Source organism: Chenopodium album, chromosome 15, assembly GCF_948465745.1.
Source record: "Chenopodium album chromosome 15, dcCheAlbu1.1, whole genome shotgun sequence".
Lineage (NCBI taxonomy): Eukaryota > Viridiplantae > Streptophyta > Magnoliopsida > Caryophyllales > Amaranthaceae > Chenopodium > Chenopodium album.
In genome coordinates this window covers 375,680-402,044 of record NC_137848.1, presented here as the reverse complement: position 1 = coordinate 402,044, position 26,365 = coordinate 375,680, and the positions used below count along the sequence as shown (strand labels likewise).

At 36.7% G+C, this 26,365-nt stretch overlaps 1 protein-coding gene and 1 pseudogene across 4 annotated transcripts; one reads left to right on the top strand and one right to left on the bottom strand.

The window, feature by feature from the left end:
- The first annotated feature begins 1,340 nt into the window (after positions 1–1,340).
- LOC145581454 (uncharacterized) lies at positions 1,341–25,229 on the top strand. 4 transcript variants are annotated; one of them, XR_014099627.1, is made up of 11 exons: positions 1,341–1,474; positions 1,632–1,737; positions 1,834–1,972; positions 3,790–3,898; positions 4,064–4,200; positions 4,397–4,533; positions 4,924–5,030; positions 5,651–5,778; positions 24,160–24,250; positions 24,676–24,775; positions 24,928–25,229. XR_014099627.1 is itself a non-coding variant. In XM_081638459.1 (10 exons), exons 1-9 carry the CDS (start codon positions 1,430–1,432, stop codon positions 24,209–24,211), a joined length of 960 nt encoding a protein of 319 aa, XP_081494585.1. In that variant the 5' UTR covers positions 1,341–1,429; the 3' UTR covers positions 24,212–24,250; positions 24,991–25,229. The 4 variants fall into 4 exon arrangements, 2 of the variants coding, with proteins under 2 accessions (XP_081494585.1, XP_081494586.1); XR_014099628.1 differs by having other exon boundaries at positions 24,631–24,775; XM_081638459.1 differs by lacking the exon at positions 24,676–24,775 and having other exon boundaries at positions 24,991–25,229.
- LOC145582605 (uncharacterized) lies at positions 9,115–10,582 on the bottom strand (annotated as a pseudogene).
- Positions 25,230–26,365: the final 1,136 nt, after the last annotated feature.

The window sequence follows — 26,365 nt, the reverse complement described above, 5'->3', positions numbered from 1 at the left end:
TTCATGTTAATTTTTAACGTACCACTAAAAATTCAACACATTACAATTTTAAACGATTATACCCATTCATTATAAGCTAGGAAATGTTTTGAGAAAGACGGTACAACTCAGAGTTGGGACTACCATGAGTAAATCAATAGTTGGGACTAATGCCCATAATTGAGACTAGTAACATCAATTTTTCCAATAATTTATGAAGTTTTGTAGGCATTGTAGCTGAAACTGTAAAAGGAAGATACATTTGAAAAGAAGAAGAAGCTATGATTAAATTTATACTCATAGCATATTCTTCTTTTAAATGTCTCTTGCTAATGACTAAGACTTTTCTATTCGCATGAAATAAGATGTTATGGTTATACTCCTCCGTTTTTAAATACTAGCTCTATTTTTATTTTTTTTCGTTTTGCATTATTCATTTGTCCTACTTTGACTAGTGTTTGTACTTTATACATAAGTTAAAATATAGTCTTATGGGTACTTATTGGAATCCTCTCATTGAATAGATTATTAATTTTCAATTATTAGAATTTATACCTATTGATAATTAAAGATATTATTGATCAAAAATTAGTATCGTTATACGTGCCCAAGAGAAATGAAACAAGTATTTAAAAACGGAGGGAGTAATGCTTTAAAGTTTAGTCTGATTTAATTGTCTATTTTGACTAAATTTTAACCTTGAGTGTACATTTTTTTTTTTGAAACAAATCAATTAATTAATCAAAAGTTATACGACATCTACAAATGAAATCTAAATCAACAAATACATAAATTTGAATCAAATAAGGGTTTCCTTCATCAAAGCTACGATCGTTGAATAGATCTTGTAGTGTGGTTCATTTCTTGCACACATCGTTGGAACATACAGCCTTTTCGGAGAGACGGTCTAACGATTTGTTGTAGCCGTAAGGATAATTTTCATCTGATTCACTTGAACGTCTTTGAAGATTTGATAATCGTTGCAATTCCGGACAACTCTTTGCTGACGAAACGATAATAGGGCAAAAAATGATTACCTTTTTAATACAACCTAACACACACAAAAACCCTAAACAAAAACAAACAACAAAACTAACAAAAATTAACAACTCTACCATAGGGAGACGGACGAATATCTACACTACTCGTATAGATTTATTGAAAATTAAATAGAAAAACTAAAGAATATTGAAAATTAAATATCAAAACTAAAGAAAATTAAGGGTACACTTTTATTGGAGAAACCCTAGAAGATAGAGAGGAGGAGAGGACCTTGATTGTACATGTAACGAAGACTACATTTTATCAAATTCCTACAAATGGGCTTGGTCTGTTACAGATTCTATTCTACAACCTCAATACCAAGAACTCCAAGTCAGGCCCATCACTTGTCGGCCATCGTTGATTAAACGACTCTGCACTTTCCCGGCCCCGTTTTCGGCCGCCGAAAATGGACTACAACAACAAGCTTGTTCTTGCTCCTATGGTCCGAGTTGTGAGTCTCCTCTGTCTCTCTCTCTTTCACTCTATCCCCATAATAAGTTCCAACTTCAATTATTGGGTTTTGTTTTTTTTTTTTTTTTATCAGTTGGGTATTAGATTTTTTCATGTGTTCAATGGTGGGTTGAAAGAAATTACATGGATGTTGTCAGGGTACACTGCCTCTGAGGTTATTAGCTGCTGAATATGGTGCCGATATCACTTATGGGGAGGAAATTATCGACCATAAGCTTGTTAAGTGCGATCGTATCGTTAACGGTTCTTACTCTTACTCCTATTTCTTTACTTTTTGGGTGTGAATTTGTAATTCTATGGTACTATTACATGAATTGATTTATGTGTTATCGTTGCCAGATTATTTGGGTACGGTTGATGTAGTTGAGAAAGGGACTCAAAATGTGGTATTTAGGACCTGCCCGGAGGAGCAAAGCCGGGTCGTGTTTCAGATGGGGACTTCTGATGCTGTTAGGGCTCTCAAGGCTGCCCAACTTGTGTATGTTTCTTTACCAATTTCAATAGTATTGTTAGATGATGTAAACCTAAATTAGAGCACTTGCAAATTGTAGTTTTAAGTATCTTAAGTTTACATTTAGATTTATCTTGCACTACTCTTGCTTTGAAATTCCCATGCACAATCACTTGTATGTATCACACCAGTGTTTTTTGTCTCAAATATAATACCATGTCACTTGACAAAAAGAATAGCTGATGAATTCTCAAAGGGGAAAGATAAATAACGAGGCTGTTTTAAATGTTCCTTTTTGGATTTCTTATAAAAGAAATATGGCTATCCACTCTTGGCAAGAAATCTATGAACTGAACTATTGGATAGTCAATTCCCCTCCTTTTATTTATTTATTTTTTGCTTTTGCATCGGAGCTAGTATTTTCTTGTAAAAGAGAGAGGATGTAGAGACTTTGGCATTGTATGTGCTGTATCTCCTGTAACAAAATGTTACATGCACAGTGTTTATTACTTTAAGTCTCTTCTTGAAGAAACATGTAGCTGTTGAATGTGGATCTGTTCAGTGAGTAGTGCGATGCTTAAGGCTGTTAAATTATAAGCTCCTACAATAGATTCTTGGCTATATGATTATATAGTAGCTGTTAGGCACCAATAACACGCCCTGATATTTTCTCTTTATGCACTTTCAAGTGGTCTAAGGTCCTTCCTTAAGAAATGTAGTATCTCGTTCTTCAATTTATCTGATCTAAGGCTTCAAGCCAATATTCTTGGTCATGGGAGTTGTTGGATACTTTGAAATATTTACACTTTGTTTGAATAGCAAAATAGAAGGGAAATGAAGGTGATAGGAGGAAAGGGAGGGGGAAAGTGGAGTTCATTTTCCCTTTAAATCTCTTCAATTTTGGAGCAATGATGTTTATATAAGAGGGAAAGCAAATGGACCCCTCCCTCGCCTTCTCATTCCTTCCCCAATCTCTTATCCAAACAATAGGAACTTGATCCCTTCCGTACTTTGTATCCATTTTATCTTGAACAAAGTGTTAACTTGTAATCTAATGTTATTTATTCCCCCCCCCCCCCCCCCCCCCCCCCTCCATAAAAAAAGAAGAAAAAAAATAGTGCTAGCTACATAATTGCAATCAACAAGTTATAAAAACAAAGAAATGGTTTCATAATTTCCCTTGGCTTATTAAAACAAAGAAATGGTTTGTCATGTGTGATTCTTGTGTTTAATGAACTGATTGTTGGAGGAATTTTATAAACTAGTCGAGATGTAGGTATTTTGTCTGATTGTCCGAGGTGCATGAAGTCGGAAGGGCAAGTCAAGAATGCTTCGGCCATGAGTATAAGTTGGAAGCTTATATGGACATTAGTACGCAACGGTGATGCTGTTTTGGTGATGGCCATTGCCGATAGACCTCTTCGAAATGGGATCTTAAAAAGGATGAAAATAACTTTGCTTGTAAGAGCCAGGAGCATGAAGATTCATGTGGTTCTTTTGAAATGCTTTGGTGGAAGTGATAAGTACCACGAGCTATTCATGCTTGTTGATTAATGCTTGTAATCACCATTTTTTTATCAATTACTCCATAGTGCATCTTGTCGGTTAACTCCCGTCTTTCAGGTTCCCACGTATAATTTTGGCGCCTTCATCTTTTTATTTCCGTTTTGCTCAAGTTGAGTATTGCTGATTACCAAAAAACAATTGTTGCTTAATCTTAATTACAATAGCTCTAATCAAGCTGCAGAGGTGATTATATGTATTTTAATGAGAGAAGGGGTGGGGGGTAATCAGTAATCTTATGCTGTGATCATGCGGTTTACTGACATAGATCTTCTTCACAGTTGCAATGATGTTGCTGCTGTTGATATCAATATGGGTTGTCCCAGGTCATTTTCTATTAGTGGGGGTATGGGTGCTGCATTGCTATCAAAGCCAGAGACTATTCACGATGTATGCCACTCTTCAAAAATCAGAAGTCTTTCAGTTGTCTCTATGTTATGTGTTATATTTCAATTTATCAATAAATGTTTTTTCCCCTTATCCCACTCACCTTGTCTTTGTTGATCATTTATGGCTATAATACAACAATTTGATTGGCTTCTTTCCTTAATTCAGATTCTGACAACATTGAAGAGGAACCTAAATACCCCCGTAACATGTAAAATACGACTTTTGAAAACATCTCATGACACTGTGGAATTGGCCAGACAGATTGAGAAAACAGGTGTTTCTGCTCTTGCTGTCCATGGAAGGTTGTGCTTACCTCCTTTGCTTTTTTGTTTCCCCTCCTATTCGAGTATATTATACTATTTCACTTGTGATCAGCCTTCCATTTTTGCTTGCATGTTTGTGATCATTGCCTTAACACATTTAATAGGCAATTTCAGCTGTTATTTTCCTAAAAATTCTTTTTTCCCTTCTTTACCCTATCTATCAAATATATTACAGAAAAGTTCCAGATAGACCAAGGGATCGTGCTAAGTGGAATGAGATTGCTGATGTGGTTGCTGCATTATCAATTCCAGTAATAGCAAATGGCGATGTCTTTGATTATGAAGATATTCAGCACATCAAAAATGCTACAGGTTCAAAAATCAAGACACTTCTGATCCTTATAGTAGGAATATTTAGATTAGAATTTAACAAAGTAGGTGATATTTAATGCAATTGGAAAATGAGGTAAAGATTAGCCATTCAACTCCCAAATATAAAAAATAGATTTCTAAAAAATTGACAATTGATTTAGATGGTGTCAGATTTTGAGAAAAGAGAACAGATATGGTCGTGCAGCTCAATGTTGATAATTAACCATTACTTCTATAGAGTTTTCATATGTATTTGTAGCTTATCTTAGAACATGCAATTACTTATTTCAATCATCAATCTGTGAAGACCCCAAATGAAAAGATCATTGTGAAATGGAGGGAGTATTTTGTTTTTATGTCTATTATCTAATGTTATGCTTAACATGGTAGGTGCCTCGTCCATTATGGTTGCAAGAGGTGCTCTTTGGAATGCATCGGTTTTCTCTCCTAAAGGAAAATTGCCATGGGAAGAGGTGAAGAAAGAGTATGTCAGGAAGGTACATATTTAAGAAGCTAAATTCGCTGGGTCTAGTCTTTATTGACTTAACATTATAAAGCTAGATGGCAAATATAAACATAGAACATAGTTGCATTAAGTTCAAATTTTTAACCTGTTTTGCAACTCCAATTATTCAAATTGGTAAGGTCTGGTTATACTCCTAATGTAGGTCAATGTGAAAATTAACGCAAAACGAACTTAGGTTTTGTTAAAGATGGAATGATGGATCATCAAAGTTAAATTTGGTGGGATAGATTTGACTGTTGTAATTCCAAATCCAATCTCATCTACCTTTACTTGAAACTTTTAGTCTGTTTAACTAAAATTTAAAGAAATTAAGCGGGACAACTTCTCATTAGCATGTAGCCTCTTGACATCTTTCTTCACCTCTTCGAACTATTAAGTTTTAAGATATGGGTTCAAAAAAAGTTACAAACCACTTCAAACTTTCTCAAGTCTATTTGATTGAACATAACTTACATACGAGACCCAGTTTAAGCACAAATTTGATTTATTCTTGCTGTATACATTCATACTAGCTTTTAGTAGATCAAACTTCAAATTTTTTGCACTTTTCACTTAGGTCATGTACTAACATAAACTTGCACATGTTACTAGAGCATCTTGTGGGATAATGAAGTCAAAAGCACTAAGCACACTTTGAAGGAAATGATAATGCACCATTCTTGCCTTGAACTTCCAGAAGGGAAGGCTGTGATCAAATCAGAAACCTTGGCGGATCTTGCGTAAGTTTGATTTTACATATCCATCTCTGAAATTCGAAAGTAAAGTTTATGACTTTGGCTTATTGTTGAGCTTAATTCATATACTTATTTGCTCAATTTTCAAATTTCAATTTACCTTTACCACCCTTTCCAGAAGAAGAAATTTAAAATTCCATTGTTAAGCATTGTGATCACTGGGAACCCTATCATATGATCCTGGTGGACTGATACGGTTGTTTTTTATTGATGATCTTTTAATTTGAATGTTGTTTGATGAAATAGAGAGTAGGAATATTTCCTTTATGTTGCTTGTCTGCTAGTGCTGCTGTGCTGCTTTCTTTCTTTTGTCTGTTGTTGTATGAGCTGTAAGATTGCTAGTGGTAAGTCACTAGGGTTGTTAAGTAGGGCTGTCATATATAAGGTGCAAAAATCATTGTAGCAGTCATTTAGAAAATTACACAAAAAATGCTCAATGAAAAGATCCTGCTTTCATCATATTTACTGCTGCTGCTGTTCTGCTTTTGCTGAAATAAAAATCGTGCCTTTCTGTTTCTCATCATGGTATCAGAGCTTCAGTATATTAGCAGCATTCGTATAGTAAAGTTTAAAGATTTGTTCTTTAATATTTAAAACTGTAGATCTATAGGAGAAACATATAAATGTGATATCTTTATTACTAAAACCACTTGTATTCTTGCTGATTTAAATATGTCAACTGTAATAGAGACCACTAGTTCTTTATACTTGCACCCATCTGATGGAAGCAACCAGCGTAGAAAAACTAGAAGGGTCAAGTAATTACATATCCTGGAAAAGATCAATAGAAATCAGTCTAGGATCCAAAAGAAGGTATGGGTTTGTGACTGGGATTGTTGGAAGAGATTTGAATGATCGAGTAAAACTAGAAGCATGGGATACTTGCAACAATATATAAAAATCTATCATGTTTATCAGTAACTGCTCTCGGAAACAACTTGAGTAAAGATATGATATTGCAAATGGTTCAAGGAAGTATCAGTTGAACAAAGAAATATATGAGACAAAGCAATTAGGTAAAAGTGTGATTGAGTACTACACAGAGTTGAAGATTCTGTGGGAGGAGCTGGAAAGCATGACTAGTCTGCCTCCTATTACAACCACTAATGCAGAAATCTCTGCATTCAGGATGAGCAGCAGAAGCTGTTCCAGTTTCTAAATGGACTGGATGATAGTCACAGTCAACAAAGGAGTCATTTTCTTATGCAAACTCCTTTACGTAGTGTAGATTCAGCATGTAACACTGATCAATAGGACAATCAGAGAACAGTGTTGAAAGCTGTGAAAGAAGAAGCTGAACCCTTAGCAATGTTTAGCAAGGGAAGTAGTGAAGCTATGACAGGAAAAGTCTCATGCACACACTTGAAAAATGCTGGTATTTGAAGGGATTTCCAAGTGGACATCCAAAAGCTCAAAGAGACTCTAAATTGAGGGATAATAGAGGTGGTGTAGAGTAGGAAGAGGTGGCAGTACTGCTGCAAATATACAAACAGAAACAAGAAGTACTAGCAGTAGCTCTTCTACTGTGCCATTTAATGCTAAAGCAACCAGTAAAAATGTGGCCTAGTGTAGGAAAGTCTGCTGGAACAAGACAAGAAGAAGAAGATGATCTTTACTTCACATATGCAGGAATGGTGAGCTGTCATTATGCAAACGCAGCAAGCACAACTTAGATCATTGATTCAGGAGCTTCGGATCATATGACTGGCAACTTTGAGGTGCTTGGGAATGCTGAGAAATGTAGAAGTGAGGCAAAACTTAATTTGTCAACATCACTCACAGGGGATGTGTGAGCCTAGAGAATGGGTAAGACTACAAAAAGTTTTGTATGTGTTGTCCGTGCAGAAGTTGGTGGAGAATGAGTCATGCAAAGTGGACTTCAGGCCGAGAAAGAATGGTCTGTACTACCTTATAAATGAGTCCATAAAAAATGTGATAAAAAAACCTTGCTGAAATGAAAAAGCATTGTGAGAAAGTGGCATTAAATGCAACCTCAACAATTAAGGATTGTAAGAAATGTAAGCAAACTTAGTACACACCCAGGATTAGGTCATGCTTCCATGACCAAGATCAGAAAAACTGAAGAGCCGAATGAGGTTGAGATAAAGTGTGAAGATGTGTGTCTTACATGTCCTCTTGCTAAGTTCAAGGGTCATCTTGTACATAGTAGAAGTATCTAGGGTCTTCTATGTATGTACATAAGAGTAGTGTGTTCTAGAATGTTCTAGGGTGGTCTTGGACATTCTAGCTAGGGAAGGATGTAGAAACCTCCTTGTATGTATGTTCCTTTGTAGGTGGGAACATTCTAGAGAGTAGTGGAGTTTAGTAGTCTAGAACCCTCCATTTGAGGAGGTTAGGAATTCTCTAGAAACTTAGGGTAGAGCTTGGATGCCTATAAATAGGCCATCCCATTCATTTGTACATTTTAGCCAACACAAGCCAACACACATGTCCTCCTGCCAAGTTCACAAAGTTGCGCTACATATTGAGTAACTCTATAGTGAAACAAGCATTTGAGGTGATACACATAGATATCCGGGGGAGCATTTAGAGTGGCACAAGGTACAATCTTTTCTGACAATTGTAGATGACTTCTCTAGAGTTACATGGGTAAAAGTGTTCAAAGAAAAATCTCAAGTATTTAGTGCTATAGAGGAATTTGTTCATATGAGCAAAGCTCAATATGGAAAGGAAGTGAAAGTCATAAGATCTACAATGCATTGGAGTTTGATAATGAGTTGTAAGAAGCTGTTGTGGAAAATGGGAATTGTTCACCACAACAAAATGGAGGAGTAGAAAGGAAGCACAAGAATATCTTGGAGATGGCAAGAGCACTCAGAATACGCTGGAATTCCCATGCAATACTAGGTGACAGTGTACAAAGCTATAATACAAAGGCTTCCTACACCACTCTTGAACAACAAGAGTCTCTATGAGTACTTAGTGATACTAAACCAGTTTACAGCTTAGTTTTAAAAGGTGCGAGGCGCACCGAGGCGCAAAAGGTCCATGGAGCCTAGGCGTAAGGCTCTCGCAGGCGAGGCGCACCTTAAGACTCTAAAACCTCCGAAATGATTTCTAGACTAATATTGTACTTAAAGCAACATATCCCACTTCTATTATAAATGCATAAAGGGAAGCATAATTTGACAATAATCATCGCTAACTCATTAAGACGCAAAAATATTATACAAGTACTTAAAAGTAAGACATAATTAGCATAATTTAATTAAAAGATAGAAAGAAAAGCAAACATAGTTTAGTGAATGGTCTCCAAAGCACTAAAGAGTCTCTAAATCAACATTAAAGTTTTTTAACATCTTAATAATCCGCATCTTCACCATTGTCCTCCTCCCACTCCTCATCATCATCATCATTACTATCATCATCATCAATCACCATTAGTGCCTTCCCTTTATTCCCTCTAGATGATGATGGAGTATCGTATCTTACCCTTGATGCCCCTCTAGTAGCATAGGAAGGCTCATTGGCCCCGGCGGCTTTACTAACCGCACTCCATGTCAAGACTCAAGACATCACCTTCAAACACAAGTTCTTCCTCCAAATTTTCATCCATTTTCCCAAGTAGCCACTCATTACTTTCATCGATATTATCCAAAAGAATGGGGTCAATGGTGTTTTGTCTCTCATATCGGTGTTGTAAAGCTCGATTATATTTGACATAGACCATGTCATTTAATTGAGCTTGTGACAAACGATTTCTTTTCTTGGTATGGAGTTATGACAAAAATAAATTTTTACTTTATAAGTCAAAGGTTGTTATGAACTATAAACATTATAATATTAAGGGTGAAACTTAAAGTGTACATACATGTTGAAAAACTCCCCAATTTCTTTCACAACCGGTAGGACTACAAGTGTGGCTAAGTACCTTCATGGCAAAACTTTTGAGATTAGGTCTTGAAGATCCATAAGTTGACCACCATTCTGCTATTCCAAAAATAAAAATATAATTAGTTTGCAAGTATATTTCAAAGTTAAAAATATGTATAAGCTTTAAAGTTATAGCTTTTACCTGGTGCTTTGGTTTTTCTTTGTCTAATAGCTATGAAATGGCCAAAGAGTCCGGAAGCATTTTTGAATGCATCTAACTCCATTCGGAACCAACCTTCCAATATAATTATACAACCCCGTCTCAATACAATAATCTTATCTTGAGTTTCCACATTCGGAACCAACCTTCCAATACAATTATACAACCCCGTCTCAATACAATAATCTTATCTTGAGTTTCCACATTCGGAACCAACCTTCCAATACAATTATACAACCCCGTCTCAATTTCTTTACAACAAACATTATCGGGTTGATCATAGAAAATTGCCGGATTAAGGTAATATCCGGGTGCATGCAAAGCTCGATGAAGTTGGCAATTCCACCTTTCATCAATGCTCTTAAAAGCATCGTTAAATTCTCTATATGCAAAACTCTTTTGGATATCCTCCTTAGCCCTATCCATGGCTTCATATATGTAGCCCATAGGTGGCTTTTTTTCTCCATCAACAATTTTAAGAACTTTAACGAGAGGTCCCGTCAACTTAAGGGCATACATGACATTCCTCCAAAAGGTGTCTTGCATAATGTAGTTTTGTACTTTCTTTCCCATCGCTTGCTTTGACCGCTTTGAATCATTTCATTCTTGTGAAGTGACCATCTTCCTCAAATCATTCTTATGTTTATGATATTGAGCAAGTGTAATGAATGAAGTAGCAAATCTTGTGACGGCAGGCCTATGTAAATTCCTTTGATTAGTGAATCTCCTCATCATGTTCACAAGAGGTATGTGGTTATATATTTTACCATTCATGAGCATGCACTTCTTTAAAGCATTCTTTACTCTTGGAATTTTTCCAATATCCTCCAACATAGAATCCAAACAATGTGCCGCACATGGAGTCTAATAAAGATGCTTTCTTTTGGCCTCAAGTAATTTTCCTAAAATATTTCATAACAAAAGAATAGATAGAAGTTATTCTTAAGATTAAGGAATGAAAAATCAAATATAAAAAGTAAAGGAGTTGAATCAAATTTCTTACCCTCAGCTACATAATTAGATGCATTGTCTTTAACCACTTGAATCACATTTTGCTCTCCAATTTCCTCAACCATGTCATTATGCAACTTAAACAACAAAGTTGCATCTTTCACAATTTCGGAAACATCTATGAATTTTATGAAACATGGATCCCCTTAGAGAGTTAACAAGAAAGTTTATAATATTCTTTTGAGCAGCAAAATCATGCCAACCATCGGATAAAATTGAGCATCCTTTAGCTGCCCACTCTTTCTTATGCTCCTCCATTAGCTTAGTAGTAGTTTGGACTTCCTTCTTAAGAAGAGGAACTCTTAGCTCATGCATAGTTGCATACTAGGTGGCTTGAAACCAGATTCATATTGTCCAATTAATTCAAATAATATTTTGAAGCTATCATAAGTAGCCGCATAAAATGGAATTCCGACATCAAAGAACCACCTTGCAAGATCCATACAAGCTTTCTCCCTTGATTGTTTATAACAAGCTCCAAAAACTCCTTGATCCTCCTTTCTTTCTTGCAATACATCCTTAGGAGTAGAAGTAACAAACATATCCGTAGGGCCTTTGTGTCTTGGTTTTTTAGGAGGGTTGCTATTTTTTTTTACCTGAAGTACCGCTCTTTGAACCCCCCTTTGTGTTCATTATCTCACAATCAATTTATTCGACCTCTTCCTCATCACCAACAACATTAAGATAATCAAACTGTGGATTCATTTGAGTAGTTGATTTAGCTTGTGCCTTTTTAAGCATAAAAGATTTTATTCCTTCCCTTACATGCTCGTGACAATCTAGGCACTTAGTTGTATTTTTAAATCCTCCAACTAAGTGATGTTTTAGTCGATAAATCTCTCCCTTAGTTACTTTAGCACAAAAGTTACATTGCCAATTATTCTTGTTATTAGGATTTAGCTTTCCATATTTTCTTCCCAGAGGGTCGGACAATCTCGTGGATTGAGTGCTTGAAGGTATTATCCATATATATTAACAAGCTGAAAATAGTTTCATATAATCAATTTTAAGCACATATCAAGTAACTTAAATTGTCTAAAATAAGTTAGAGAGGAAGACAGATTTTATATATATGTATGTATATATGTAAAACAAATTTTTTTATAAAACAAAGAGGAAGATAATGATAGATGAAAAAAAAAATAACCAAATGAAAGAGTTAAAAAGAAAAAAAAAAAACGAAGAAAACATACCTCTCACCGGCGGCTGCAGGCTATGTTACATGGACTCGGGAACGAGTGTCGGACACAGACTCATGTCCAAGTGTCTAATCCGGTAAGTTCCAAAATTTTAGGACACGGGAACTGTGTCCGATATTTGAACACGGGTACAGGGACACGTTAATACGTCACTTAAATTTATATAAATAAATTATGTATTACAAAAGCTTTAAATTTTTCATTATGTCTACCCCTATTTTTTTTTTATTTTTTATTATAATTCTGTCCTCGGTAAATTCTCCTAATAAATAGCAATCTTCTTCTCTCCATCTTCTTTATATTAATGGTGGTTTTCGAACAAGATATGTTTTTCTTTCATGTTTCTTCTCTTTTTTCCTCTCCTATCTTAATTGAAGTGTCCGAGTGCACAATGAAGGATCGGACACGTGTCCCAAATGAAGGATCGGACACGTGTCCCATGTCCGCGTCTGTGTCCGTGAAGTGTTGTGTGGGACAATTCACGATATTAGCCGTGTCCAATTAACATTGGCTGTAGGGACTTAAGGATGACCGGCCAGTGGCTGTGAGGGGATCGGTGGTTGCAAGGAGGTTTCTTTGACTTCTCTCTCCTTAATTTAGGGTTTGTAATTTGGGGATCTTTTGAAATTTCTCTCTCCTCGATTGTTTTAAGTTTTCTACTTTTCATTAAATTAAATTACCTTTTCAAAGCACGTGCGTTTTAATTTAAACTGATCTCAGCGTCTAACACTATAAAGCCCATGAGGCGTGTGCCTTGAGCCTCATGCAAAGGCGCACGCCTTTCGTAGGACCCTGCGCCTGCATTAGCTAAAACGCAAGAGGCTGTGCAGAGGCGCGCTTTTTAAAACTAAGGTTTATAGTCACATGAAAGTATTTGGATGTTTAGCTATGGCAAGTAATCCAAGTAGAAATGTGGACAAATTTAGCCTAAGAGGTGTACCATGTGTGTTCTTAGGGTATCCTTTAAATCAGAAAGGTACAGGCTAAATTTGGTTGAAAACAAAATCTTTGTGAGTAAAGATGTAAAAATCATGAATCCATTTGTCCTCGCAAATTGTTCCATCCCCATAGTGAAACTCAGTCTGAAATTATAGACAATACTAGCATTTGCATTGATAATAGGGGGATAGAAGATAGTGAGAGAAATGAGGCCTCCCATGCCTCACCGGGTGTGGATGGCCTAAATACGAAGCCCCCGGTTACGAAGTGCCATGGCGATAGGTGGTAGACAAGGCCTGACCTAGGATGCATCGCAGTCACGCACTATGTAGCTCTTGAGGACTCCCAGGACCCTTAGTTTGTTTGCCCTTAGAGGTGGAAAAACCATTGCAACCCCGTAGGGCTACCCACAGAGTTTAAGCATATCAATAAGCGAAGGAAAAGAAACTTACAATGATTCCCATAGTAACAGCAAGCGAACCGGGAACAACCCAACTTTAAAATTGGGCGGCTTCGACGTTCTGGGGAGGCGTCTTCTGCGGCGTACCAGACCTAAGTCCCCTGGAGAGGGGCTACCAGAGAGGGTGAGAGCCTTGTCGTGCTCCGACCCTGTCACACCACGAGGTGCTGTCGTCGAGCCGGGTTGTTTAGGAATGTTGCCCCAAGTGGGCGGTAAATTCCGTCCAAGGCTAAATACTGGCGAAAGACCGATAGCGAACAAGTATCCCGAGAAAAAGATGAAAAGGACTTTAAAAAGAGAGTGAAAGAGTGCTTGAAATTGTAAGGAGGGAAGCGGATGGGGGCCGGCGATGCACCCCGATCGGATGTGGAACGGCCAAAAGCAGACTTGGGGTGCAGACTGACGCGGATTAGTAGGGCGGCTATACCCCGGTTTTCCGAGAGCATCGCCCCTCACTCCACTACTTCGAATTTTTTAGCATGAGAAGCACCGCTAACCTCGTTTTAAAAAATATAGGGCATATAAGAAACACCATTTTCCTTATATGAGATTATTATACTCTTAAGACATCACTATTGTTAGGTCCCATCATATTATGACATCACATCATTGTAAATATAATTGCATATTATGACATCATTATACTTATATGCCATGATTAGATTCATATGACATCATTATTGTTAAGTCATATTACTTCAATATATTCGTATGACATCATTATATTCGTATGACATCATTATTGTCAAGTCTCATCATTTCAATACGCTTTTATGACATCATTATATTTCATGAATTTCAAAATAGAAACATAACTCATTCTTGGGACTTTACAGATATCTTTATTGGTGTGTTACGGTTTTAAACCACCTTATATGACCCCAGGAGTCACCCCACGCATTCATTTCATTTTTTGAAAAAAATATGAAAACTGACCTGAAATCGTGTATTATAGCCTTCAATTTTGGACAATTTTTCACTTTTTTAAACTCGAAAACAAAAATTGCCGAGATGCTTCCCATGGACCGTAATACACCCCGGAAGTCTATTTGGGTGGGTAAATCCATCCAATATGCCTTCAAACTGTCAATTTACCCGTTTACAACTTACACCTATTTCATAAACTCGACGCTACCACAGACATTTATGACAACATGTAATTATCATATACGGTTACAAACGTCATTATATGACCCTGGGATGTATAACCTGGTATCTCGAGACTTTTCGACAGCAGGTCTCGAAACCTCTGAAATTAACTAAAAAGCGTGTAATATAGTCTTCAATTTTACCAATTTTCGACTTTTTTTTACTCGGAAACAAAAAATTGCCAAGAAGTTACCTAAAGACCCTAATACCCTCCGGGAGTCCAATTGGGTGGGTGAAACCATCTAATTTGCCTTTAAGCGTCCAATTTACTCGTTTCCGTACACGCCTCTTGTATTTGCTATAAGCTTCAACAGGGCCTTTAGTAGCCGACTTATGGTCGTATAAGGGTCCAAACAAAATCATGGGACCTCGATATGTATCCCGTACAATTTCGTGAATTTCTGACACCGGGTCTCGACAACTCCTAAATTGCTCCGATTTTGTGTATTATAGCCTTCAAAATCGTCTTTCATACATCATTTTTTCATTCGACAAGATTGTACATCCAAGTACTTCCATGGGTTTCCAAAGGGCCTTTAGAGTCATGGATAATGCCTTGAACCATCTCATTCATCCTTAATCATCATTTCTTAAGGCAAGGACGACATACCCTCAAACGACAAAACTAGTTGTTGGTATGCCTTGTCCTTGGGTGCACATGTCTTGTGCACATGCCATACGCCCCCTTGCACCATCCCCCACCCTAATAATTTGGCTTTGTGACTTGTCTTAATCCACTACTTAGTATTTTTTAGCATATATAAATCACTGCTAACTTCGTTTTCACAAATATAAGGCATATAAGAAACACAATTTTCCTTATATGAGATTATTATACTCTTAAGACATCACTATTGTCAAGTCCCATCATATTATGATATCACATCATTATAAATATAATTACATAATATGACATCATTATACTCATATGCCATCATTAGATTCACATGACATCATTATTGTTAGGTCACATCACTTCAAAATACTTTTATGACATCATTATATTCATATGACATCATTATTGTCAAGTCACATCACTTTAATACACTTTTATGATATAATTATATTTCATGAATTTCAAAATAGAAACATAACTCATTCTTGTTACTTTATATACATCTTTATAGGTGTGTTATGGTTTCAAGCAACCTTATATGACCCAAGGAGTCACCCCACGCATTCAGTTCGTGTTTTGAAAAAATGTCAAAAATTGACCCGAAATCGTGTATTATACCCTTCAATTTTGGACAATTTTTCACTTTTTTAGACCTATGAACAAAAATTGCCAAGATGCTTCCCATGGACCCTAAGACACCCCGGAAGTCCATTTGGGTGGGTAAAACCATCCAATATGCCTTCAAACTGTAAATTTACCAGTTTACAACTTACACCAATTTCATAAACTCGAGGCTACCACGGACATTTATGACAACATGTGATGATCATATACGGTTACAAATGTCATATAAATGACCTTGTGATGTATCTTCTGGTATCTCGAGACTTTTCGACACCGGGTCCCTAAACCTCTGAAATTAGCTAAAAAGCATGGATTATATAGCCTTCAATTTTGCCAATTTTCGACTTTTTTTTACTCGGAAACAAAAAATTGCCGAGAAGCTACCTAAAGACCCTAATACCCTACGCGAGTCCAATTGGGTGGGTGGAACCGTCCAATTTGCCTTTAGGCGTCCAATTTACCGTTTCCATACACGCCTCTTGTATTGGCTATAAGCTTCCACGGGGCGTTTGGTAGCTGACTTATGGTCGTATATGGGTCCAAACAACATCATATGACCTCGGTATGCATCCCGTACAATTTCGTGAATTTCTGTGACACCGAGTCCGGACACCTCCTAAATTGGTCCGATTTCGTGTATTATAGCCTTCAAAATCGCCTTCCATACATCATTTCTTCACCCGCTAAGATTGTGCATCCAAGTACTTCCATGGGTTCCCAAAGGGCCTTGGGATTCGTGGATAATGCCCAGAACCTAGGGGTGAAAGTTCGGTTTTTTGCCAAAACCGAAACCGAACCACCATATTTCGGTTTCTTGATTTTGGAAACCACACCGCACCACTTTAGCTTTGAAACCGAACCAAACCAAACCACCTAAATTTCAGTTTTCTAAAAAAAAACCAAACCGCACCGAATTTTCCTATCAAGCAACATAAACATCAAATTTAGCAATAAAAACCGAACCAAACCACACCAATCAAAACCGAACCAAACAAAACCACACCCCTAACCTAGATCTGCAGTTCCGCACCCACCACAACCCTCAACCCACCTTAATTCACCACCCTTCATCCCTTCCACCTAAGCCCTAACCCTAGATCGACCCAAAAGGCCAAAACTACCTACCACCACCACAATTCAATCACAAACCACCATAAAAATAAAGTAGAAAAACAAAACTTAAACCAAATTAAACGAAAGAAAAAGAGAACATACCTCACGTCCTCATATTCCACCAAAAACGTCAATTTTGGGTTTTAAAGGTCAAATTCGACCATGAAAAGTCTAGATCTAGAGTTTTCATGGTCGAATTTGACATGAAAACCCTTTAATTGATGGTGTTCAAAATGAAAAACCTTAGTTGATGCACTGGATGGAGTTCGAAAAATCTCGAAATCTTCGCCTATGGTGATGCGAGCTGGTGGGGAAAAGAGGAGATGAGAGTGAAAGTGGAGAAAGGGCGGAAGAAAGAAGAGATGAAGACGAAATGAGAGACAGTGAGACTGAGAAGAGGAGAGAGAGGGCAGAGGAGAGAGAGGGCGGTGAAGAAAAGAGGGCAAAGTCAGAGAAGAGTAGAGGGTGGATTAGGGTTTTTTCCTTTATATACTAAGGGTAAAATATGTTGGGTTAGGGTATTTTTTGAGTTTGGGGCTAAATTTCGGTTTGGTTCGGTTTTTCACGTTCTCAAACCGAAACCGAACCATATTTTTTTTTTTCAAAACCGAAACCAAATCACTTTCGAAAAAAACCGAACCATATTTGTTTTTCGATTCGGTTTTCGGTTTGGTTCAGTTTTAAACCGAGTTTGTTTCATCCCTACCAGAACCATCTCATTCATCTTTAATCATCATGTCTTAAGGCAACGACGGCATACCCTAAAACGACAAAACTAGTTGTTTGTATGCCTTGTCCTTGGGTGCACATGTCTTGTGCACATGCCACACGCCCCCTTGCACCATCCCACACCCTAACATTTAGGCTTTTTTACTTGTCTCAATCCACTACTTAGCATTTTTTAGCATATAAAAAGCATCGCTAACCTCCTTTTCCAAAATATAGGGCATATCAGAAACACCATTTTCCTTATATGAGATTATTATACTCTTAAGACATCACTATTTTCAAGTCCTATCATATTATGACATCAAATCATTATAAATATAATTACATAATATGACATCATTATACTTATATGCCATCATGAGATTCATATGACATTATTGTCAAGTCATATTACTTCAATATATTCGTATGACATCATTATTGTCAAGTTACATCATTTCAATACACTTTTATGACATCATTATATTTCATGAATTTCAAAATAGAAACATCTCATTCTTGGGACTTTACACAGATATCTTCATAGGTGTGTTACGGTTTTAAACCACCTTATATGACCCTATGAGTTACCCTACGCATTCATTTCAATTTTGGACAATTTTTCACTTTCTGGCACCGGGTCCCGACACCTCCTAAATTGCTCCGATTTCGTGTATTATAGCCTTTAAAATCGCCTTCCATACATCATTTTTTCATTCGGCAAGATTGTACATGCGAGTTCTTCCATGGGTTCCCAAAGGGCCTTGGGAGTCATGGATAATACCCTGAACCATCTCATTCATCTTTAATCATCATGTCTTAAGGCAAGGACGACATACCCTCAAATGACAAAACTAGTTGTTGGTATGCCTTGTCCTTGGGTGCACATGTCTTGTGCACAGGCGACACGCCCCCTTGCACTATCCCACACCCCAACAATTTGGCTTTGTGACTTGTCTCAATCCACTACTTAGTATTTTTTTTGCATATAAAAAGCATCGCTAATCTCGTTTTCCAAAATATAGGGCATATAAGAAACACCATTTTCCTCATATGAGATTATTATACTCTTTAAGACATCACTATCGTCAAGCTCCATCATATTATGACATCACATCATTATAAATATAATTACATAATATGACCTTATTATTGTCGGGTCACATCACTTCAATATACTTTTATGACATCATTATATTCATATAACATTATTATTGTCAAGTCACATCAATTCAATACACTTTTATGACATTATTATATTTCATGAATTTCAAAACAGAAATATAACTCATTCTTGTTACTTTATAGACATCTTTATAGGTGTGTTACGGTTTAAAACCACCTTATATGACCTAAGGAGGCACCCCTCGCATTCAGTTTATTTTTTGAATAAATGTCAAAAACTAACTTGAAATCGTGTATTATAGCCTTCAATTTTGGACAATTTTTCACTTTTTTGGACCCGCAAACAAAAATTGCCGAGATGCTTCCCATTGACCCTAAGCAACCCCGGAAGTCCATTTGGGTGGGTAAAACCATCCAATATGCCTTCAAACTCTCAATTTACCCGTTTACAACTTACACTGATTTCATAAACTCGAGGCTACCACGGACATTTATGACATCATATAATGATCATATATGGTTCTAAACGACATAATATGACCCTGAGACGTATCTCCTGGTACTTCGAGACTTTTCGATACTAGATCCCGAAACCTCTGAAATTAGCCAAAAAGTGTGTATTATAGCCTTCAATTTTGCCAATTTTCGACTTTTTTTTACCCGGGAACAAAAATTGCCGAGAAGCTACCTATAGACCTAATACCCTCTGGGAATCCAATTAGGTGGGTGGAACCATCCAATTTGCCTTTAAGCATTTAATTTAACCGTTTGCGTACACGCCTCTTGTATTGGCTTTAAGCTTCCACGGGGCCTTTAGTAACCGACTTTTGGTCGTATATGGGTCCAAACAACATCATATGACCTCGGGATGCATACCAAATAATGCCGTTAATTTCTGACACCGGGTCTTGACACCATCTTAATTGCTTCGATTTCGTGTATTATATAGCCTTCAAATTTTGATTCCATACGTTATTTTTTCACCTGGGAAGATTATGCATCCAAGTACTTCCATGGGTTCCCAAAGAGACTTGGGAGTCATGGATAATGCCGAGAACCATCTCATTCATTCTTAATCATCATGTCTTAAGTCAACGACGACATACCCTCAAGCGACAAAACTAGTTGTTTGTATGCCTATTGCTTCGGTGCATGTCTTGTGCACATGCCACATGCCCCCCTTGCACCATCCCACACCCCAACACATTGGCTTTTGACTTGTCTCAATCCACTACTTAGCATTTTTTAGCATATAAGAAGCACCGCTAACCTTGTTTTCCAAAATATAGGCCATATAAGAAACACCATTTTCCTTATATGAGATTATTGTACTCTTAAAACATTATTGTTGTTAAGTCCCATCATATTACGACATCACATCATTATAAATATATTTACATAATATGACATCATTATATTTATATGACATCATTATTGTCAAGTCACATCACTTCAATATACTTTTATGACATCATTATTGTCAAGTCCCATCAATTCAATACACTTTTATGACATCATTATATTTCATGAATTTCAAAATAGAAACATAACTCATTCTTGGTACTTTACAGACATCTTTATAGGTGTGTTATAGTTTCAAACCACCTTATATGACCCCATGAGTCACCCCATGCATTTAGTTCATTTTTTGGAAAAATGTCAAAAACTGACCTGAAATCGTGTACTATATAACCTTCAATTTTGGACAATTTTTCACTTTTTTAGACCCGAAAAAAAAAAATTACGGAGATACTTCCAATGGTCCCTAATACACCCCGGAAGTCCATTTGGGTGGCTAAAACCATCCAATATGGCTTCAAACTATCAATTTACCCGTTTACAACTTACACCAATTTCATAAACTCGAGGCTACCACGGACATTTATGACAACATGTAATTATCATATACGGTTAGAAACGTCATTAGATAACCCTAGGATGTATCTCTTGGTATCTCGAGACTTTTCGACACCGGGTCCCGAAACCTCCGAAATTAGCCAAAAAACGTGTATTATATCCTTTAATTTTGCCAATTTTCAATTCTTTTTAACCGGAAACAAAAATTGCCGAGAAGCTACCTATAGAACCTAATACCCTCCGAAAGTCCAATTGGGTGGGTGGAACCATGTAATTTGCTTTTAAGCATCCAATTTACCCGTTTCCGTACACGCCACTTGAATCGGCTTTAAGCCTCCACTGGGCCTTTAGTAGCCGACTTATGGTCGTATATGGGTCCAAACAACATCATATGACCTCAGGATGCATCCCAAACAATTCCTTGAATTTCTAACACGTGGTCCCGACACCTCCTAAATTGATCCGATTTCATGTATTATTGCCTTCAAATTTGACTTTCATACATCATTTTTTTACCCAGCAAGATTATGCATCCAAGTACTTCCATGGGTTCCCAAAGGGAGTCATGGGCAATGCTTATAACCATCTCATTCATCCTTAATTATCATGTCTTAAGGCAACGACGGCATACCCTCAAACGACAAAACTAGTTGTTTGTATGCCTTGTCCGTGGGTGCACATGTCTTGTGCATATGCTACACGCCCCCTTTCACCATCCCACACCCCAACACTTTCGCTCTTTGACTTGTCTCAATCCACTACTTAGCATTTTTTAGCATATACTTTTTCCGTTTTTATTTAGTTGCAACACACCCTTTCGGCACGCATATTAAGGAAGATATTAGACTAGGTAAACGAATAAATTAATTTACAAAATTTTACCACCTATAAGAAGAAAGGGATAAGTTGCTACAATTTAAATTTCATAGCCTAATTCATTCGTTTAACTAGTTTAATCACCTCCTCGAAAAAGCGTGATAAAAGGTGTGTTGTAAGTATAAAAAAACAGAGGAAGTAAGAAGCACCGCTAACCTCGTTTTCCATAATATAGGTGTTTTTAGGGAATAAGGTGGGGGGAGGGTTAAATAAAAACGACATACTTACTCATGCATTTGGGGGCCGAAGCACAGTAATTGTTGATGAAACTTAGGAAAATGTTGCTCATTCTGATCAAATTGATCAACCTGACCATGATTAGAATTATAATGGAGAAGGAATGAGAAGAAGTATTAGACCACATGTGCCACCCAAATGGCACAAAGACTATGTGATAGGGAATATCACATCCAATCTTTCTGTTATGACTGTCCAGAAAAGATAAAAACCATTGCTTCTGTCCCATCCAGCAATTCCTTTTCTATTTTGATGTTTGAAGTGACAAGCCTAAATCCTTTAAACAAACTGTAAAGAAACAAGAGTGGGTTGATGCAATGAATGAGGAATTGGAAGCCAGAAAACAATAATACTTGGGAAATAGCTTAACTTTCTCAAGGAAATAAAGCAATAGGTTGTAAGTGGTTATACAAAACCAAATACAAGCCTAATGGAGAGAAAGAGAGAGACAAGTCTAACAAGCAAGTGTATGGTGTTGACTATGACCAAACCTTTGCTCCTGTGGCAAAAATGACCATTGTAAGGTCCTTACTTGTTGCTGCTCTAGAAGGTTAGGTTGTGCATCAAATGCATGTTAAAAATGCTTTTTTGCATGGTGAATTGTAAGAAGATGTGTACATGAAACTCCCACAAGGGTATACAGGAATTGGAAGCAGAGTTAGTGTTTAAAGAGAGGGGGAGCAAACTAACTTCAAAACTGACAAAGTGTGTAAACCGAAGAAATCACTATATGGGCTCAAGGCTCAAGCAAGCTCCCATGCAAAATTGAGTGGAGCACTGAAAAGCAATATGTTCTTACATTCAAAATCTGATTACTCCTTGTTTCTGAAGAAGTTTGGCGGTCATCTTAAGTGTATGTTGCTAACTTGATTGTTGCTAGAAATGACATGAAAGAAATCAAATAAAAACTATTTCTTGCATCTCAGTTTCACATTAAAGACATGGGTGAATTGAGATATTTTCTTGGAATTGAAGTAGACAGAAGTGAACAAGGCATGTTTATGTCCTAGAGATAGTACATCATAGATATAGTGGAAGAATATGACATGATGAATATGAGACCTTTCAAGCTTCCTATGGATCCACACCTAAAGTTGACAACTCAAGGTGGAAATGTCATGGTTAACCTAGAACCATACCAGAAGCTAGTTGGCAAACTCATCTATCTCACTATTTTACTGTTCATGTGCTTAGCAAATTTATGCTCAAGCCAACTGACATTTACTATCAGTGTGCTATAAGAATACTTAGGTACTTGATAGTCAACTCAACAAGAAATTCTCTTGGCCTCTAAAGGAAGTGCTGAACTCAAAGCCTATTGTGACAGTGACTGACGGGGTGTCAAAGCACCAGAAGATCTACATCTTGGCAAATCTCCTGTCGCTTGGAAATCAAAGAGACAATCTGTGGTTGCAAGAAGCACTGCGGAAGCAGAATACAGATCAATGGCATTGAGAGTGTGTGAGGTATTGTGGCTCTAGGAACTACTTAAGGATCTGGGAATGACAAAGCTAGGCACAACACCTATATTATGTGATGCATTAGCCATTGCTGCAAATCCACTACATCATGAGAAAACAAAGCATGTTGACATTGATTGTCATTTCATTCGAGATAAGTCAAGTGAAGGGATCATTTCTCCTACCTACGTACACAGCTCTCTACAACTTGCAGACATGTTTACTAAGGTTCTCTCAGTAGAACAAATGAATCAACAAATGAACAAGCTTGGAGTTCAGTCTCAGCTTGAGGGGGAGTGATGAAATAGAGAGTAGGAATATTTCCGTATTTTTGCTTGTGTGCTAGTGTCCTAGTGCTGCTGTGCAGCTTTCTTTCTTTTGTCTGTTATTGTATGAGCTGTAAGATTGCTAGTGGTAAGTCACTAGGGTTGTTAAGTAAAGCTGTCATATATAAGGTGCAAAAATCATTGTAGCAGTCATTCAGAAATTTACACAAAAAATGCTCAGTGAAATGATCCTGCTTTCATCATATTTACAGCTGCTGCTGTTCTGCTTTTGCTAAAATGAAAATCGTGCCTATATTTTTCTCATCATTGTTGGTGATATATCTTAAACTAGACTGTGTACTGAGCAACAAAACATATATGACCTGATAGAACTAGAGGAGGTTGTATTCAACAACATGTATTTCTTGTCAATATCTGCAATGCATTCAGATATTCCTGGATTATGAGATTTAAAATGACCAGCTATTTCATTTTTAACTGACTTGATTCCATGTTGCTAGTTTGTCTCTTCCTTTTTTGGCTTCCCGAACTAAGACCTGTTCCAAGTCTCAATAGACTACTTTTCTTTGTTATTCCGATTGTCGATATTGTATTCTCTGTTTGAGAGGAATGCAAGTTAAGTGACATTTATATGTTTATCAATCATTTCAGGAAACTTTATGGGGAAGAGGATTATTTCCAGTTTGTCAACGAAAACAGATGATGCAGAAGGGCTTTAAGGCTTTTGTAAAATGAAACACAAGTGAGTTTTTGTTCCCAAGAAATTTAAATTTGTTAGTTATTAGCTATATACTGCTTTTGATAATGTACTTCGTACATTGGTATATGACTCTGGGCTCTGCTTGGAGAGCTCTCATGCTCTCGTATTGGAGTAGAGTTAGCTCTCCAATATCTCTGTTTGGAGACATGATTGGAGAGCTCCTAAGACACCATTTGAACACACATATTCTTCCCATCATCATTCATTGTCTGCCATAATTTGAACTGTGGTGTAAAGCTATTCATGAAAGTTTGTTGATCGACAAAGCTTCTGTTTGTAAAGATAATTTCTTTCCAGAAAATTTAAGAGATAAAGACTCATTTTATTATGGCTCACGTGTTGTGATAATTATTTTTTCACAGATCCATTCCTGCAAATTCTCATCTAATTTGAGGATTTTTTCACAGATCCATTCCTGCAAATTCTCATCTAATTAAGCACATATATAGACTTGCAACTTGCATCTGATAAGTGAAGGAGTTTAACCAAAACGTGCCTGTGGACAAGGTACTATTGGTACAAGTTGGTTTACTTTTTTTTTATTAAAAAAAAAAATTTTAAAAAAATACACCTTACATGTGTAAATTTATGCTGATTAAGACTGTTTTGCCCTAATCATAGTAGATTTTTGTGGATTAAAACCAATGTATACTGAACAGATCTGACTACTACTGAAGCGTAAAGCGCCTTCATGAAAATTGAGCATTTCTACGTCACTGCAGTTGTCTACAGCGATTGATTGTGGTGAAGAGTGTTTTATGATTTGAACAAGTGATGAACTCTTACTATTGATATTCTTTGTGGTGATATGCTTTTGACCTGTGTACAACTACTCACCGTGGAGATGATATTCCACATTCTTTGTAGTGATAGCTTTCCCATTGAAATTGTGGATAAGTGACAAGATGGTATCATTCATGAATCATGGTATATAAGAATTTTGCATCATTTCAATGTAAAATTTATTCTGCACTTTGCTGCCATTTATTGATACTTTTTAGCATTTGAAGTTATTTCACCCTGGCTATAACGCATAATATGCTAAGGTAAGCCTTTATTGAATATCTGAATCCTACAAACTCTTCCATCATCCAGATTCAATTATCACATTACTAGTGCAATGTTGCAACTTGCTGATGCATTTCATTTGGTCTTTTAAAAACAACCTCCTTTGGTTATTACATTACTAGTATGGAGTAGGTTTGTATGGAGTACTAAATAAGAAAGGCTTAATTGTTGCGTTACTAGTTTCAAATTGAAGGCGTATTTGGTAAACTGTAAGCCTCATCAAATCAAATCGATCCCACAGTGAGGTTTTTGGCCCATTATTGACGCATCAATGCTGCATTGATTGCAAAGAGCCAATATAGGCCAGTACTCTGTATTAAAGTACTGGACTTGGTTTATGCATTGTAATTATTGAAAACAAAAAGTACTCCGTACATTTATAAAGCAGTGAAAAAAGAACAAATAAGAGCTGAAAAGATGCCAAACCGCAAACTCTTTCTCATCTGATGATCAAAGTTTGGGAAGTACCATTTCAAATTAAACCCATCATCTTCAAGTGGCCCTACCTATTAAATCGGTGCCAGTGTAGAAACCACATTCCCTATTATCGTTTTTAAGATATATTATGAATGATGATTAACCACAAATCTTGCAATTATTATGTTTTTCTCCTTTCATGGTCTATAGAATTAAATCTTATGTGATTATGTGAATAAATTGGTTAGTTAGTTTCGACTAGTATTGAAATGAAATTCTAAATAATCTTAATTCAACGATTTTGCATCTTTCCTCGAATTATAAGTCTTCTTCATCCTTGCATGACTGTTCGGATTGAAAAAAAAAAAATTGAAAGAAACCAGGCCATATTGTAGCCATATCATCTTTGACGGATAAAAAGGCCTACAATGTTAGATTGAAAAATAACTCGATAGTGAACCAACTTTATTTGAAAAAAACCTCAAATAACCCAATAAACTGATGTGACGACAATTGATTGTATCATTTTTTAACACAAAAATAATCTTTGCTGATATCATGAAAAAATTCAAATTATTCTATTACCAATACCAACTAAGCTCACTTATGTAT